This window comes from Hyposmocoma kahamanoa, unplaced genomic scaffold (assembly GCF_003589595.1).
Source record: "Hyposmocoma kahamanoa isolate Upper Pololo Valley unplaced genomic scaffold, ASM358959v1 202, whole genome shotgun sequence".
NCBI classification, from domain to species: domain Eukaryota; kingdom Metazoa; phylum Arthropoda; class Insecta; order Lepidoptera; family Cosmopterigidae; genus Hyposmocoma; species Hyposmocoma kahamanoa.
In genome coordinates this window covers 5,061,600-5,076,437 of record NW_020653726.1, presented here as the reverse complement: position 1 = coordinate 5,076,437, position 14,838 = coordinate 5,061,600, and the positions used below count along the sequence as shown (strand labels likewise).

The following is a 14,838-nucleotide window of genomic DNA, read 5'->3' as shown; positions in this document are numbered from 1 at the left end:
AGGAATGAATATTATTTACTTATTTACATGCATACAAATTACATCACCTGTTAATTCTGGTGTTAGCTTTACTTATGGTGCTGGGTGTGGAATACACTGCGAGGCACTATCTCATTAAAAAAAAACACTATGTATAACTGTAAGTATTCCATTTTGATGACGTGTCCAGAAGGCGCCAGAGGGCGCCACCACGGATTTCCGGTTGCTACTCTATTTTACTTCTTCCAATCTCACCATGTGAGCATACGCGTAATATTATGTTGCATAAACACGTTGTCAAAAAATAGTCCATTTATATTAATTTTATTATCATTTAGCAGTATAGTAGATACACTAAACCTATAAAATTTAAAATTCAGTTTTTAGTATCGTGTATTTCTTTCATATACAATATTTTGCTTCAGTTAATAAATGGTATTGACGTGAATATGATTTTTTTTATACCTAACCTCGCAACATCTTCAGTGCACTTTTAGTACACACTTTACACTTTCTTGTACGAATGATCGATTCGGGTAGCCTTAGAAGTCTACTGTTTCGAAAATGGGGCGACAAACGCCGAGTTCTACAGGGTTTAATACTGCCCGCAACTGTTTTTCGGCATCGCAATGTATCGTACCGACACCTGACCATCACTAGCCAGGTACTTGGAATGGATCAGCCGTTTATTATGAACTTTGGCAGATACATTGAATCTATGGCCAAAAATACAACCGTGAAGCGTTATATCTTTTCCAAGGCGAAGCTTTACTTCACATAGGAACAGCTACTACAGTTGTAACAAGCACAAGTTTGGCCGTGTACTACGCGTGTGCTAGATACCAACATGCTACCATTAATTTTTTTATAATATCAAGTGATGGGACGAACGAGTCGTGTGAGTGGTGGTAAGCTACGTGCCTGTCCATAACGTTGCAGTGCCACTCAGAGTTTTAAATCGTAAAGATCTGAGGGGCACAGCCAATACGCTTGTCATAAATTGACAGGTCCCGTGTGCCTGTAATTTTACCAGTACCCTTACATTACTGCTAGGTGGCAGAAACAGATAAAGTGGTAACATCCCTGGACGAACTCTTTCACAAGGAGCTCTACTGCCACTAAATTCCATTGAAAAACAAGCCATGAGGCTTATCTGTGACTGGAATTCAGTAGCGAAGCTGCAGAGCCTTGAACATCTCCGCAAAGTTTCCTGCTTTTATTTAATCTACGTGATATATCACAACGTGTGTGCTAAGGAATTACATGAATTAATTGTTAAATCCCTATTGTGGAACTTACTTACTTGACTTAGTCATCAAAGTTCTGGATATTCCAAGAATTTGCAGGAAGTGTTACGCTCCCATTCTTATATGGCATATTACTATGGTTTGGAAAACTCTGCCTGCAGACTTTTTCCCTGAACGCTATAACTTGAGCCTTTTCAACGCGAGAGTAAAACTTCAGCATTAGGTATTTTCCACTAAGTGAGATAGAGGTCAAATGCACCCTTTTTTTAATCAGCATTAAAATACTATAAATATCGTAAAACGTATTATTTCTATGGAACTATTTGAATAGAAGTAAAACAAGAACAACAACAACGACAACGGCAGCGGCAGCGGCAGCGACAGCGACAGCGACGACGACGACGACGATGTAATATTCATTTTGTTTCAACATGGTATACTCTAAAATCCTAATGTAACTAACTGGTTTGCTACTACTTTTACGGCTAGACACTCGCTCCGCGTATGATTATAATAAACGGGCTACATTTAAAACACAGTGAAATTGCGAAGTGTTTAGAAGTCCATTGTGATTTAATATTATATTAATATTTGTATGTAATGTAGTGTACAATGTACAAATCTTACAACGTTCTTTGTCCACAATGTTACCTAATGTGAACGATGTAGTCAACGATGTTATGCGTTTTTTAGTATTATAGTCTAGCCTTAAATAGCACTAAATTGTAACATTTTCTAAAATGTCAAACGACGGGACGAACAAGTCATGCGAGCGACACGCCTTTCCATGACAGTTGCAGTGTACTTCCCATGTGTAACGTCCTATGTCACGGTTAGAAATATCAACGGTAATGAATTATTTCAACTGTAATCAGTATGGAATACCAAACATTGTCATTATGACGTTATCAAAATGTCTAATTAAATGATAAAATTCAGAAACACGTACATGTAAAATTTTACATCCGCTAAATGTTAAGAGATAATCATCTTATCGATATTTCATGATCTATATTTTTTAATCATTTTTGCACCATGATCATACGATATGGGAAAAGTACATTTAATTATCTCAGCCTTTAAATAGAAGAGTATTGGGGTGATAAATACACAGTCTTCATAAAGTTTTGCAGAACAGGTGATCGTCTTTGAAAGAATGTTTAAAATTCTTCTAATATTCGCCGCTGCGATAGCAGGTAATAATTACTTCTAAAAAATAATTTAAAATTAATTTAAATTTAAAATCTATATAATAATTATTTTTTTAAATATTTTTTAAATTATTATTATTTTTTAAAGTATATTTACTATTTAATTATTGACAGAACTGAACGTGAACTGTTTCTGACATGTTCTGTGGATGATAACAGTTTTCATTATTTGATTCTTTCTCGTTAAAAAGTCATTGATAATGCTGAAGGTAGGAAGAAGGTAACAAAAAAAAACAATTTAAGTATCTTCTATGATTCTAAAAGTTTTATTAAAACATATTCAAATATGTAACATTCAAATGGACAGTTATTTGTCCTTAGATATCTAGTTAATAAATAGTAGCAATAGCGCTTCTTGTGAAAGAGGAAGTACTGCCACCTTAACTCTGGTTTCCTACAAAACGCATATATCTTTCGCCTTTACTTGCCACCTTACCACGCTCTGGTTTTGAAGGGCAATGGTGCTGGTGAAATTACCAGCATATTGGACTTGTCAACTTATTTATCCGGGTGGCGGGCGCATTGGCACTGACTTTCGGGTCTTTGTGATTTAAAGCTTTGAGTGGCACTGCAACTGCTATGGACAGGTGTGTCGCTTACCACCAGAAACTGTCATTTCGTATCGTAAAAAATAGCACGGTTCGTTTGAATATTGCTATTCACTCTGAAATCAGAAAAAGTCATTTCAATTTTATTCAAAGAAGTGCGTAAAACAAACATTCTTTGTTTCAGCATCCCACGGTGACCCACTAACGAGTCGTCAGCGAAACATTTTCCCCAGTACATTTTCACTGTATACAAAGTAAGTTGCATAGTATTAGGTTTACGGTGTAACGCAATTCTGGGTAAAACTACTTACTACGGCCTCTAGGCCATGTAACTACCCACAATCGTGTTTTATGTTTTATTTATTAAATTGAATCGAGACTTGGTTAAAGTTTTGAAAGTCGCTTCTTACCCGGTTTTTTACGGATCCCTAGCAACTTTAAACTACAGATACAACGTGAGTGGCCCGCGAGAACGTGTGAATGTGTGCGTTCGTACAAGCGCGCGCGGCGGCTATATTTGCATTGAGTTTCCGTAGTTGTCGTATTACTATGCTGATACATTCGATCACTTTGTAATTAACTGTTTCGTTACTTAAAAATATTACAAATGTCAAATATAATGTATACTAATACTTTATAACGAGTGGCACTACACAGTAAAACCAAAATTGGTTTTTGTGACAGCATACAATAACATAAATATAAATTTAGTTATTTTTTAGTTATTGAATATCACGATGTTTGATCACCATGATATTCAATTATTTTTGTGAAATTACTCCACTAGCTTGTTATAATTATTAATACAAAGATCGAACGTTTAGAAAAAATCCTTCGATCCGACTGGATTCAAACCAGCGTCTTCCAGCAAACCAAGACGCTTATTGGCATCGCTTAGTTGGCATACCAACTAAGCCACGGAATGAACTACGGGACCTTACGAATTTTTTGCTTTGTTTTTGTTTTTTTGCTTTGTTTTTGGTTTTTGGTTCTCTTATTTCATATCTCACAGATATGAAATAAGAGAAATGTGAACAAATAGATTAGTCAGCTGGAATTAAAAATCGGTAACAAAGATCTGCAACAAACACATAGAAAAATTTGTAAGGTCCGCTAGTAAGTTCCGTGGCTTAGTTAGCATAGCCTCTGACAGGGTTTGCAGAAAGACGTTGGTTCGAATTTTTTCTAAGCGTTCGATCTTTGTATTAATAATTATAAATTTTGTTGTTTTTGAATAAATAAATAAAAATACAGTAGGAATAGAATCGGTCTTTTCACATTTCCTTGGGGAACACTATGTGTATGATTTCATTTTATTTTGTAGACTATAATCCATGGTTAACTGTTTGCCAAATAGGACACTGTCCAACGTAAAATGAACCCTCTTGTACCTACCTGTTCTTTCTAATTTCTTTAGAAGCAAATTATGTCAGGTATGTCCAAAAGTGCTATTAATATTCGACGACCGCCTTGGACGACTGGCTTGCACACCGGTTTTCATGGTGTCGCTATCTCTACTGGTTAATGTATACCTACTTTTCTATATTGTTTCGGGTCTGGGTGATTGTGGTACCATCGTTGTTACCGATGGCAATAACACAAGTTCTTTAGTTACTCGTGTTAGCGTGCTGTTATTTAACAATCTATCAATATTATTTAGTAGTCATTTTATAGGAGTATATATTGATAACGTTGTAGATTTCTCTTTTTGGAAGCCAAATTGCTCTGGTTTTATAATAATGAACTTATCACAAACATCCCTGGTGCGCATGGTGCGGGTGAGACAAAACAGTATCCTAAGGACATTTACTGAATTCTTTGACTGTGAATACATGAACCATTGTTACATGGTGCATCTATTGACTAAATCTAAATAATTAATTGTAAATTTATTTTATTTTATTTATATTATTTATTTATAATTTTGTACTTAATTTTATGTTTGACTTTAATTGTATTAAATCCTGTAATGTATGATCCATGTTGGTCGAAATAAATGATTTATTATTATTATTAAAAGTTACTTTTCGAATGCTTTTGAAAAAATATATGTAAGTTTAATTATGTAAATGATAAAATTATTTACATCATGCTTTTTACCTAATATTTTAAAAAGCGGTACAATGATTGACCGTCTTAGTGTGTCAAGGAACACTCGTGTACAAAATAATAAATTAATCAAATGGGTCAATACTACCACTGTTTCATTACAAACAGCTTTTGGTATTTTTGTATTAATACTAAATAATCCTCCACTATCATCAATATTAATAAAATCTATTTTTGTTCGACAGCGCTTGAATATTAAGTCGATAAATTTTCTTACGACAAATTCAAGTTCCAGAACAAAAATACAACAATATTAAAAAAAATTGGTAAAAGTGTGTTGTGGTTGTGTATGTGATGTAGTATTAATGTTTACAACAAAACTTGTTTGTTTTTTTATTTTAAAAGCAGACCTGCGTGCATAATTACTAAAGATATAATAATTATTTGCTTGTTTCATGGATTATATTACGTCTGTTTTCAGCGAGAGTCCAAATGTTGGACAACGAATACTATTGACTACGGCTTCCGTCAGCGCTCTCCGCATTAACTCATCGACTAACTGTGCGATAATATTTCATGGCCGACGCGAAACAGGATTAAGTGCAATGAGCACAACCGTACGAGATGGTGAGCATGTTAAACCATCTCAAAATTATTTTAAAAAGTTAGAATTATTATGGTGCATTTGAAATCAAAATCGAATAAGAAGAATATTATACATTCAACACATTCACATTCTGGAATACAATTGTTATGTTATAAAGTTAGCTTAAATAACCCGATTACTTGCAATGGTTTCTTTCAAGTTAAAATAACTTAGATGCGTTACACTTGAATAATTTTTTGTTTTAGCTCTTTTTACGAGTGGGACCGTGAATGTTATTGTTGTGGACTGGTCGCAAGAAGCTAATGACGATTTCCCTGAAAGTGCTATAAACGAAGTCGCGCTTGAAGTAGTTGAATTAATCAGACTGTTGATAGTTAACAACAAAATAAATCAAGCCAGACTTCATCTTATCGGATTTGAATTAGGCGCACATCTAGCTGGTCTCGTTGGCAGAGCATCAACTTACACCATAGCCAGAATCACAGGTGAGTGTTATTTTTCTTCTATTAACCTTTTGACCGCCACTGATAAAAACTTGTTTCGTTCCCTAGATGCCAAGCCTATATAGTGATTTGACATGTTACGAATTTCCCTCCAATATTAATTCAATTCTCCTAACTCAAAGAAGATAAAATGCAACTATGAATCCATACTTAACTAGAATATACATATAACACATGGATATCTTAATATTTGTTTTTAATTTCAATTGAAAATTAAAGGATTTTATTGACGCTTTAAGGCGTCATTCGTCATTGTCCTGGTTTCAAACTCAAAAATTCTCTATACTGTATCATAGTAGCGGAAATCACACTATGCCACTACCCAGAATACCCCGACCAATACCAATTTACAAATGTTGGTGGGAACCGAACCCGGGACCTCCTCATACAACGCCCACGATGCAAACCTTTGGACTGCCATAGTCGGCAAATATATTACCGTAGATAGAGGAAAATTATATATTATATCTACGCCATATCCATTTGTGTTAACCCAGGAGCAGTGATATGATACCCCGGCAGGAAAGCAGTTGCTTGTCACTTGCGGTCAGTACTTCCAATCCATGTGGCGGCATGCACATTTAATTTCTAAGTTATGTCTATTTGACAATGTTTAATAGCATTGCATCTCGCTAACGGAGAAGAAAAACATTTTGATGAAACCTGGATGTCGAAGACCGTTCACAACCCTTGAAAACGTGTAAAGTCCCCAATCTTTATTGGGCCAGCGTAACGGACCATGAACTAAAACCTCTCTCGATGGAGACTCGTGACTTTATAAAATTAAAAATAATTTGGGTTACTGACTAGTTATTTCTGTTCTTTTTTTTTTCAATACAGGTCTGAATCCGGACAGAGCTTTACAAGGAAATGCAAACGCCTTGAGAAGAACCGATGCCAATTATGTTGAAATTATACATACGGAAACAACCGAATTCGGTATGGCAAACGCTGTAGGTGATGTTGACTTTTACCCGCACGGTGGCAATGATCAACCCGGCTGTGTGGCCGCTGAAGCCAATGCAGCAGCAGATACTGCGTGTAGCCATAACCGTGCTTGGGAATTATTCGCCGCTTCTTTGACTCACGGTCGTATTATTGGCAATAAATGTCCGAGCCCACGTGATGCCATGTCAGATGAACCTTGTATTGGGTTTACTCTAGCTTTGGGCACAAACGATATGGTCAAATACGGGTAAGATAGTTTTACTTTGATATGTAAATATTTATTTATTTTATTCACGTTTATTTATATTTGGTCAAAAGTACCGAGAATAAACGGGTATATTATATAACGACTGATGGGAGTGGAGGAGGCGAAAAACGTTTGTTAGGAGCATAGTAGGTGGAGGTCCATAGTCTCTGCCCATCCCGGCGTTATTATATGTACATACACAATGTATGTGAATATTTTGACAAAACCAAGTTACAAATGCATTTCTAAAAACAAGGCCTGATGGACGTTCACATTGCACAAAGCAATGTTGAATTATCACTTGCTAGTCGCTACACGACTAGCTTCTATTTATTTGACTTATTCCCATCTGATCCCCATAACTGATCCCCTGGGGGATCCGTTTTATTTTAAATTATTTTCTATTCCCATCGGATCCCCAATACAGGGGATCAAGAATAAATATTAATATTTTATTCCCACCTCATATCCTGGTACTAGCTTATTTGTGGTAGGTACTGTGGTACAATCAGCAAGAAAATGTATTTGATGGTTGTACAGGTACCGTATTTTACATAGTTTATTAGAAATGAACAACATTATTAACTGTCCTAACTTATGTAACTGTATTAACTTTGACTTCAAAACTTCTTTTTCTCTTGACTGTGCGCACATTACAAATACAATGAGTCCATTGGGAGTTGCCAAAAAACGAGGGGATCAGTTGTAATTAAAAATTGGCGGTAGATGAGTCTTGGGGATTAGATGGGAATAACCCATTTATTTAAAGTTCTAAGGTATAAGGTATACTTCAAGATCCAATGCGAGTTTTCCCATTTTGACACGTATTCCTTGAATATACTATTTCATTAATAATATACGTTAGAAGGTACGGACAACGATACATCAGACTACACATTTTTGTTCGAAAATCGCCTCCAGTGCAACGGAACAAGATACGTCAATGTGTAGCTTGATGTGCTGGCGTGTGTACATTAATATAGTAAATTCGATAATTTAAGGTTGGTTTTCATTTTCAGTTCTGGTGCATTCCGTCTCGAAACGACTGAAGTGTACCCGTATCGCTGCTTGGTCAAGTGCGGACTGGTGGACAGTATTATCGAGGCTATTGAAAATTTAGGCAAACCTGATACAGGCCCTTGAATTTATTTTATGATTTCAATTAAAAACACCAGTTTCTATTTTATTTCTATTTATATTTTCTTTTGTAAAGGATACACTCCTTCAATATTTTGATAAATTCGAAAACGGCTCCTGTTATTGCTTATTATAGAAATATTTTGCAAGTTTAATTTTATTTATTGCAACGTTTCACATATATACCTTTTTGCCTAAATTAAAATGTGAACACATTTCATAACTCCAAAGAACATTAATAACGTTTTTAGAAGACACTTAATAAAAAAAATTATATTGTATAAGAAATAAGAGCGCATCTTTCAATAAAATACATTAAAAGTGTTTACGTAAAGTTGTATGTTTAACTGCCTCTGTGGCTGAACGGTTACCATGCCGCACTGCCACGCGGAGGTCCCAGGTTCGATTCCCGGGTCGGGAGAAATATTTGTATGGCCTACATTTATTTCTCTCGTGAGTTTAGGTGTAATTTGTGGTTGTCTATGTGTGTGTCCATGGCACCTGCGACTCAGGGTTTCCCTAGTGCGGGGCTATGTTGAGTGTGTGCGTTATTATTATTGTTGTTATTGTTATTGTATAATCAAAAACTATGGAGATATAAATTATCATAGTTGGCAATTTCTTGTAGAAGCTGAAATTAATTTGATCTCTATTCTTATATCTGAAAGTCAACATGTTACGCCAAGTATCTTACTTCAAAGCAGATAGTTATAAATTAATTTCAAACAAAACTTAATAAGCCGCAATTTTCTGTGTCCATGCATTAAACTCCGTCAAAATTTTTCTTTCTTGTCAAAATAAAAATCTACAAAAAAGAGGTATAATATAGGTTGAAAGCTATGTGAAGATCACAAAATCTTCCCAATAAACATTTCGGACCTAATGGAAAAAATATCCGAAATTCCTAAAACCTGACAACGATGGCATGTCCCGAATGCAAAATCCAACACAAAGTGTCATTTTTCTCAAAATTCAAACCGTATATATTAGACTTTAGTTGACGTATAATAAATTAGATGACAGTACTTATAATCTAAATTTCACTATAAACTAGACATTAGTTTTATCAGAATACCAAGAATGCTGCATATCCCAGACTTCGCCGGAATTCGGTGGTAGTTAGAAATCACGCTACATATCACAAGTGAAGCATTTTGAAGCTTCGCAGTTCGTTCGTATTATTCGTCCATAGCTGATACTGCTGAAGAGAACAGGTGGATGATTTGTTGCCGATTTTAGGACTTTTTGCGTATAAATACGTAATTCGGTGGATTTGGTGCAAGTTGGTTTTTTAATTCGGTGTATACAAAATTTTAAAAACTAAATTTTATGGTTGTATGTAATATGTTCTCACAGACCACATTATGTTTTATAGTATATGTTATAATTACTAAAATATAATAATATGTCGTTTACGAGCAATACAAAAAATATATATTGTTTTTGAATCCCGTGGCCTTAGATTCGGTGGATTTTATGCCACCAAATTCATAAAAGCTTGCCACAGAAGCCATATTTTCATTGAAAAGCAAGAATTTTATACGTTTTTTCGTTTATGGTAAATGTTTAGTTAATATTATTGATTTTCACAATTTTATATTACTACTTGCTTCCCGCTGAAAATGAATAAGGAAATTCTAAACAGAAAAGAATTATTGGAAATCAAGAAGATACGTAGAAGTAACGTACTAGAAAAGCAAAGATACTCGTAACTAGTCTAAACACTTTTACGTACTGTCACTTAACTTACGTTTTGGCATTCTAAACTTGATACTCTTTAGGCGGAACTAGCTATATTGAATTAGTAACAAAGTAATTGAAAACGGTCAGTACATAACGAAGTACATACAGTTTTAAAAAACGACCTGATATGGAAAGAAATAATTTACTCAAAACTAGAATTCTGAAAAATAATTTAGCGTGCTCCTATGATGGACCAAGATCATTAAATCCGTGTACGCTTTGAGTAAAAGAAGTGTTAATGGTTTTATTACTCTATTGTAATAGAAAGGATAAGCCATTAAGTACGAGAGATAACATTCATCGGTGCAAATAATATTTCCTCTACTATTCTATCTGATCCGGCACGATCGTCTACCTTACCGGCACGCGCCGATAGGCGACACAATTTTTGCCATTTACATAAATACAGTCTTGTGAAAAAAGCAATAAGGTAATATTATATTAAAGATAATATTTAGGTACTTCTATAATTCGGGTTGGATCTCATTTGTCAACATTTATTAGGGCTTTTGATATCACTGAAACTTAATTGTACGCACTGCATATCATTATCGTACATTTAAGCATACGATATCATACAAAGTAAAGGAACATAAAGTAACAACATGGCAAATCGCTAACTGTTTTTATACTGTCCTTAGGTAAAAATTGAGATAGGTATTTTTTTCCCTATGGATTTTGTTTTCAAACTGGATGTAACTATAAGTCGGTAGTTTGTGTTTTCAAGAGAAACAACAAAACAATATAGAACATAATTTACGAAAACAGTAAAGCATAGTATTATTTTTTTTATTACCAGATTATTGTTGAAAAGTCATACCGCGGTGGCCCGCTACTGTCATGGCTACCGTGGCTACCCAATGAAATGCACGTAAACGCAATTGTATGGGGAAATTGAACAGACTCATCTAGTGGTCACGACTAGAACTAAATTCTGTACCATGAGTACTTTTCGACAAATAAAAAACCTATCGAGACATTCGATAGTGAGTTACGTTCTGTTATAGTTTACTGACCATTTGGTACCAAGAGCTATTTCACAGATGTCATCGAAAAAAAAAACATTAACTACATTGACCTACGTTAACTATCAATAGTTACGTTTCCGACTTGGATTTTGACGTGTGAAACTTTGGTGTAAACCATATGTGTAAACTTACGAATTTAAGCGATTTTGTTCATTCGTGTGTTACTAAGATCTCCGTTCATAAAATATATTTTAATATGAAATATTATTTCAGTGGCAGTGGCAGTATAAACATATTTTCTTTAAATTTACGACCTCTTTCTATATTTAATCTCATTCTGTATAATTCGCTTTCTAAGATTGATTATTCAATTCAAACCCCATTTTTACTATTTCAATAACCGATCGATGAATCGTCATTCCGATCATTAGTTTCAATCCATCTGTGGGAGTTTAGATTGACATTTGTATGGCAGTGATAGTTGTGCGCTTTCCATATTTGGGGGCCTACTATGAGCTCTTATAACAACGTAATTGCAGTTTTAAATTGCATTTTGAACATTTTATTGAAAATATCTCTAACAGGCAATGGCAGATGAGTATGAACTCTTTAATATTTTTTAATTAGATGCCAATTTCATTAATAATTTAATTCGTAAGCGTCGATGCTGCACACGATAATTAAATAATCCATTTAATTTAGACGACGACGAGTTCATTAAATAATATCGACTGACCCCAAACATGGCAGGTTCTCTGTGTACAGAGCTTAAGCCATTTTTAACACAGCCAACAAAGTCGTTAAATTTGTCGGTAGAGACTAAGGTAAGTATTTACCTAAGGTTTATTTAAGAACTGTTGATATTGATTTGTTAATTAGAGTAATTTCATTTATCTAATTGCTGTCTTTAGGTTTCAACAGCTTTATCCTTTTACGCTCATGGTTTGCACCAAAGGCCTACCGGCGAGCTACGTGGCTTGTGTATAGCGCAGTCAACTGTATCAAATGTTCTTGCTCAAGTAACATCTGCAATAAATACTTCTTATATGCGAAATAAGTACCTACATTAAATTCCCATTCCCTGTCGGCCGAAGAACTCAAAACAATAAATTGCAGTTTGTGTTATAATTTATTAATGCTTAATATTATTTTATTCAAGAAAGTACGAGGAAAATAATAATTTTTATAATTTCAGATTTTACAGCAAATTTGAGATGCCCGGTGTTATTGGCTGTATAAATGGCACTCACATTGCCATTGCACGCCCAAAAGACCATGAGGAAAGGTTTTTTGTCGTAAAAATTATCACTCATTGAAAGCACAACTAGTAAGTTGAGTTATTTTCAAATGTAACATATACTAAGTCACAGATTAGGGTATGAATAGCAATAAGTTATTGAGAATGAAATGTGACTGTGATATGTTGTAATTATATTATTAATTACAGATATGTAATGCAGAGCCACGGAGGAGCTACTCATGATTCGTATTTGGTCCCATTATCCCTTATGTGCTTAACTTATCTTACTATTGGCTTCTAGGTAAGTAATAATTTATTTTAAATTACATATTATTTAATAGTATTTTATTTAATATTTTAAAAATTTACTCTGTTTCAATTTGGCAAGGTTATTTTTTCATCACAATATATTTACAGGTTATTCTGAATATCCTCTTAGGAGAACCCTAATGATACCAATATTGGAAGCACCACAAGGTTGAGAAGAAGCCTTTTATACAGATCGGCACGTGAAGACCCTGAATGTGATCGAGAGAACGATTGGTCTTCTGAAGGCTCGTTTCCGTTGCCTACTCGTACACAGGACATTTCATTATGGGCCACGAGTTGCAGGTTTAATTACAAACGCATGTGCAATATTGAATAACATTTGTAATGAAGCCAATGTTCCTGTTGAAGAATTGACACGAGAGGAAGCAAATAATGAAGCTGAAATGCAACCTAACATCATTGCGTATCGAGATGCAATTGGTGTTGCAAACAGCGACTTGCAAGCAGGCATTGCTATACGAAGTCATCTTGTGCGACGCTTAAGAAAACTCAGGCATCACCATTAGTTCCAGTTGAATTAAAATGATTAAAATATCTTTATTATTATTATCTACCATTATTTAATCAAATCAAGCACTCATACCTATAATATTAATAAATCTATAGGCATTTTAGACAAATGCGTACTATCCTAATTAACATCCGGTGAGATCGTGGCTAAGTGTGTCTATGTTATATAGAAAAATAACGAACAAATATGAATTGACAGCCGTCTCCACTAAATCAATTAAGGTCCAAAGTCGCTTTAATAAAGAAAAATTATGACAATAATACTATGTAAATAAAAATATTGTATAATTCAATTCAAACTTCAATGATTATTATTCAAAATTATACATACTAGAATAAAAATAAACAAAAACAAAATTACTGCGCGCACAAGCACGAAGAGCGAGTGGTGGATAGTCGATGTTTCAACGGTCGGCAGGTGGAAGGCTGAATAATAGAAAGAAAGAGTGGTAAGGTGGTGAGCTTAATCTTTGTGTGAGCGTATTCTGACTGGCAAAAATAATAAACAAACGGAAACCTATTTTTACCGTTTTTCAATTCTTCCTAACGGTTTTTGAATTCCTTTGAGGACATCTATAAGTTGTAAAAGTAGGCGGCTATTAGCTTTTCTATTTTGGCTCTTCTATCAGAGCTCTCTAACAAGCAGTGACGGGCCATCTCCGCTGTAAGCACTCTATGTTGACGACGCCTACGTGTGGCAGAAATAGGAGGACTGCCAGGTTGAGCCTCAAAAGTAATACGTTTTCTAGACCCAGCGTCAGTACTATCTGCACCACCGACCCTGACGTCATCGATAAGTACACCTATGTTGTCTTGTACGTCAGGCTGTGGCTCTAGATCCACAGCAATTGGTACCGACGACGAATTGCTCAGTGACTTAAACATGAACGTACGCCGAGGCTACCAAGCCAGAACTGATGGCGGTGATCACCTCGGCAAAAACCGAAACCGAAAACCCATGGGCGGAGGTTCACCGCTGGTATGTCCACAAGCTGCAGAAGCAAAGTGGACATACCTTCGTGGTAGTGAGCCTCCCCGAAGAACTGGTCCCGGCTGTCCTGGGGCATAACCGGCGCTTCACTTTCCAGTTAGGCACGGTCTACCTCAGGTTCAGATCCAAAAGGGGCCTGTACACGGATACGCCGCCTGAGAAGGCAGACATCAATAAACCACCGATGGATGTCTCCCTGGAGCCCTCTACCTCCTCTGGCGTCACTGGAGAAGGGAAGGAGCCCTCCCTGACCCCCGTCTCTGCGGACGAGTGCGTGTCGGGGATAGGAGACATCCGACTGAGCGAGAACGAAGACGAGGAGCTGCTGTCCACTGATGGCGGTACCCCCTCGCTCAGTAAATCATACAGTGCAACCTCCACCACAGCCAGGCCGCAACGATTCAACTCCGGAAATGGTTGGAGGCAAACAACACAGTTGTGGCACTGATCCAGGAACCGTGGATCAGCTCCCGCGGCCAAATAAATGGACTCTCACAAATGAGAGGTAAGCTGATATCAACTACCATCTCAGAAAAACCATGAACTTGCATATATTACTCTAATAATTTACATGTACAGC

General features: G+C 35.7%; 1 protein-coding gene across 1 annotated transcript; it reads left to right on the top strand.

The window, feature by feature from the left end:
• Positions 1 to 2,344: 2,344 nt before the first annotated feature.
• LOC113226875 (pancreatic triacylglycerol lipase-like) lies at positions 2,345 to 8,622 on the top strand. The gene is made up of 6 exons (XM_026459663.1): positions 2,345 to 2,422; positions 3,170 to 3,239; positions 5,516 to 5,661; positions 5,887 to 6,126; positions 6,985 to 7,339; positions 8,359 to 8,622. Exons 1-6 carry the CDS (start codon positions 2,383 to 2,385, stop codon positions 8,480 to 8,482), a joined length of 975 nt encoding a protein of 324 aa, XP_026315448.1. The 5' UTR covers positions 2,345 to 2,382; the 3' UTR covers positions 8,483 to 8,622.
• Positions 8,623 to 14,838: the final 6,216 nt, after the last annotated feature.

Excerpts from the sequence above, each read along its gene's own strand:
- LOC113226875 (XM_026459663.1), top strand. The coding sequence starts at position 2,383 with ATGTTTAAAATTCTTCTAATATTCGCCGCTGCGATAGCAG. Across the intron at positions 2,423-3,169 it reads ATTCGCCGCTGCGATAGCAG|CATCCCACGGTGACCCACTA; the intron begins GTAATAATTACT and ends TCTTTGTTTCAG. Across the intron at positions 7,340-8,358 it reads AACGATATGGTCAAATACGG|TTCTGGTGCATTCCGTCTCG; the intron begins GTAAGATAGTTT and ends TTTCATTTTCAG.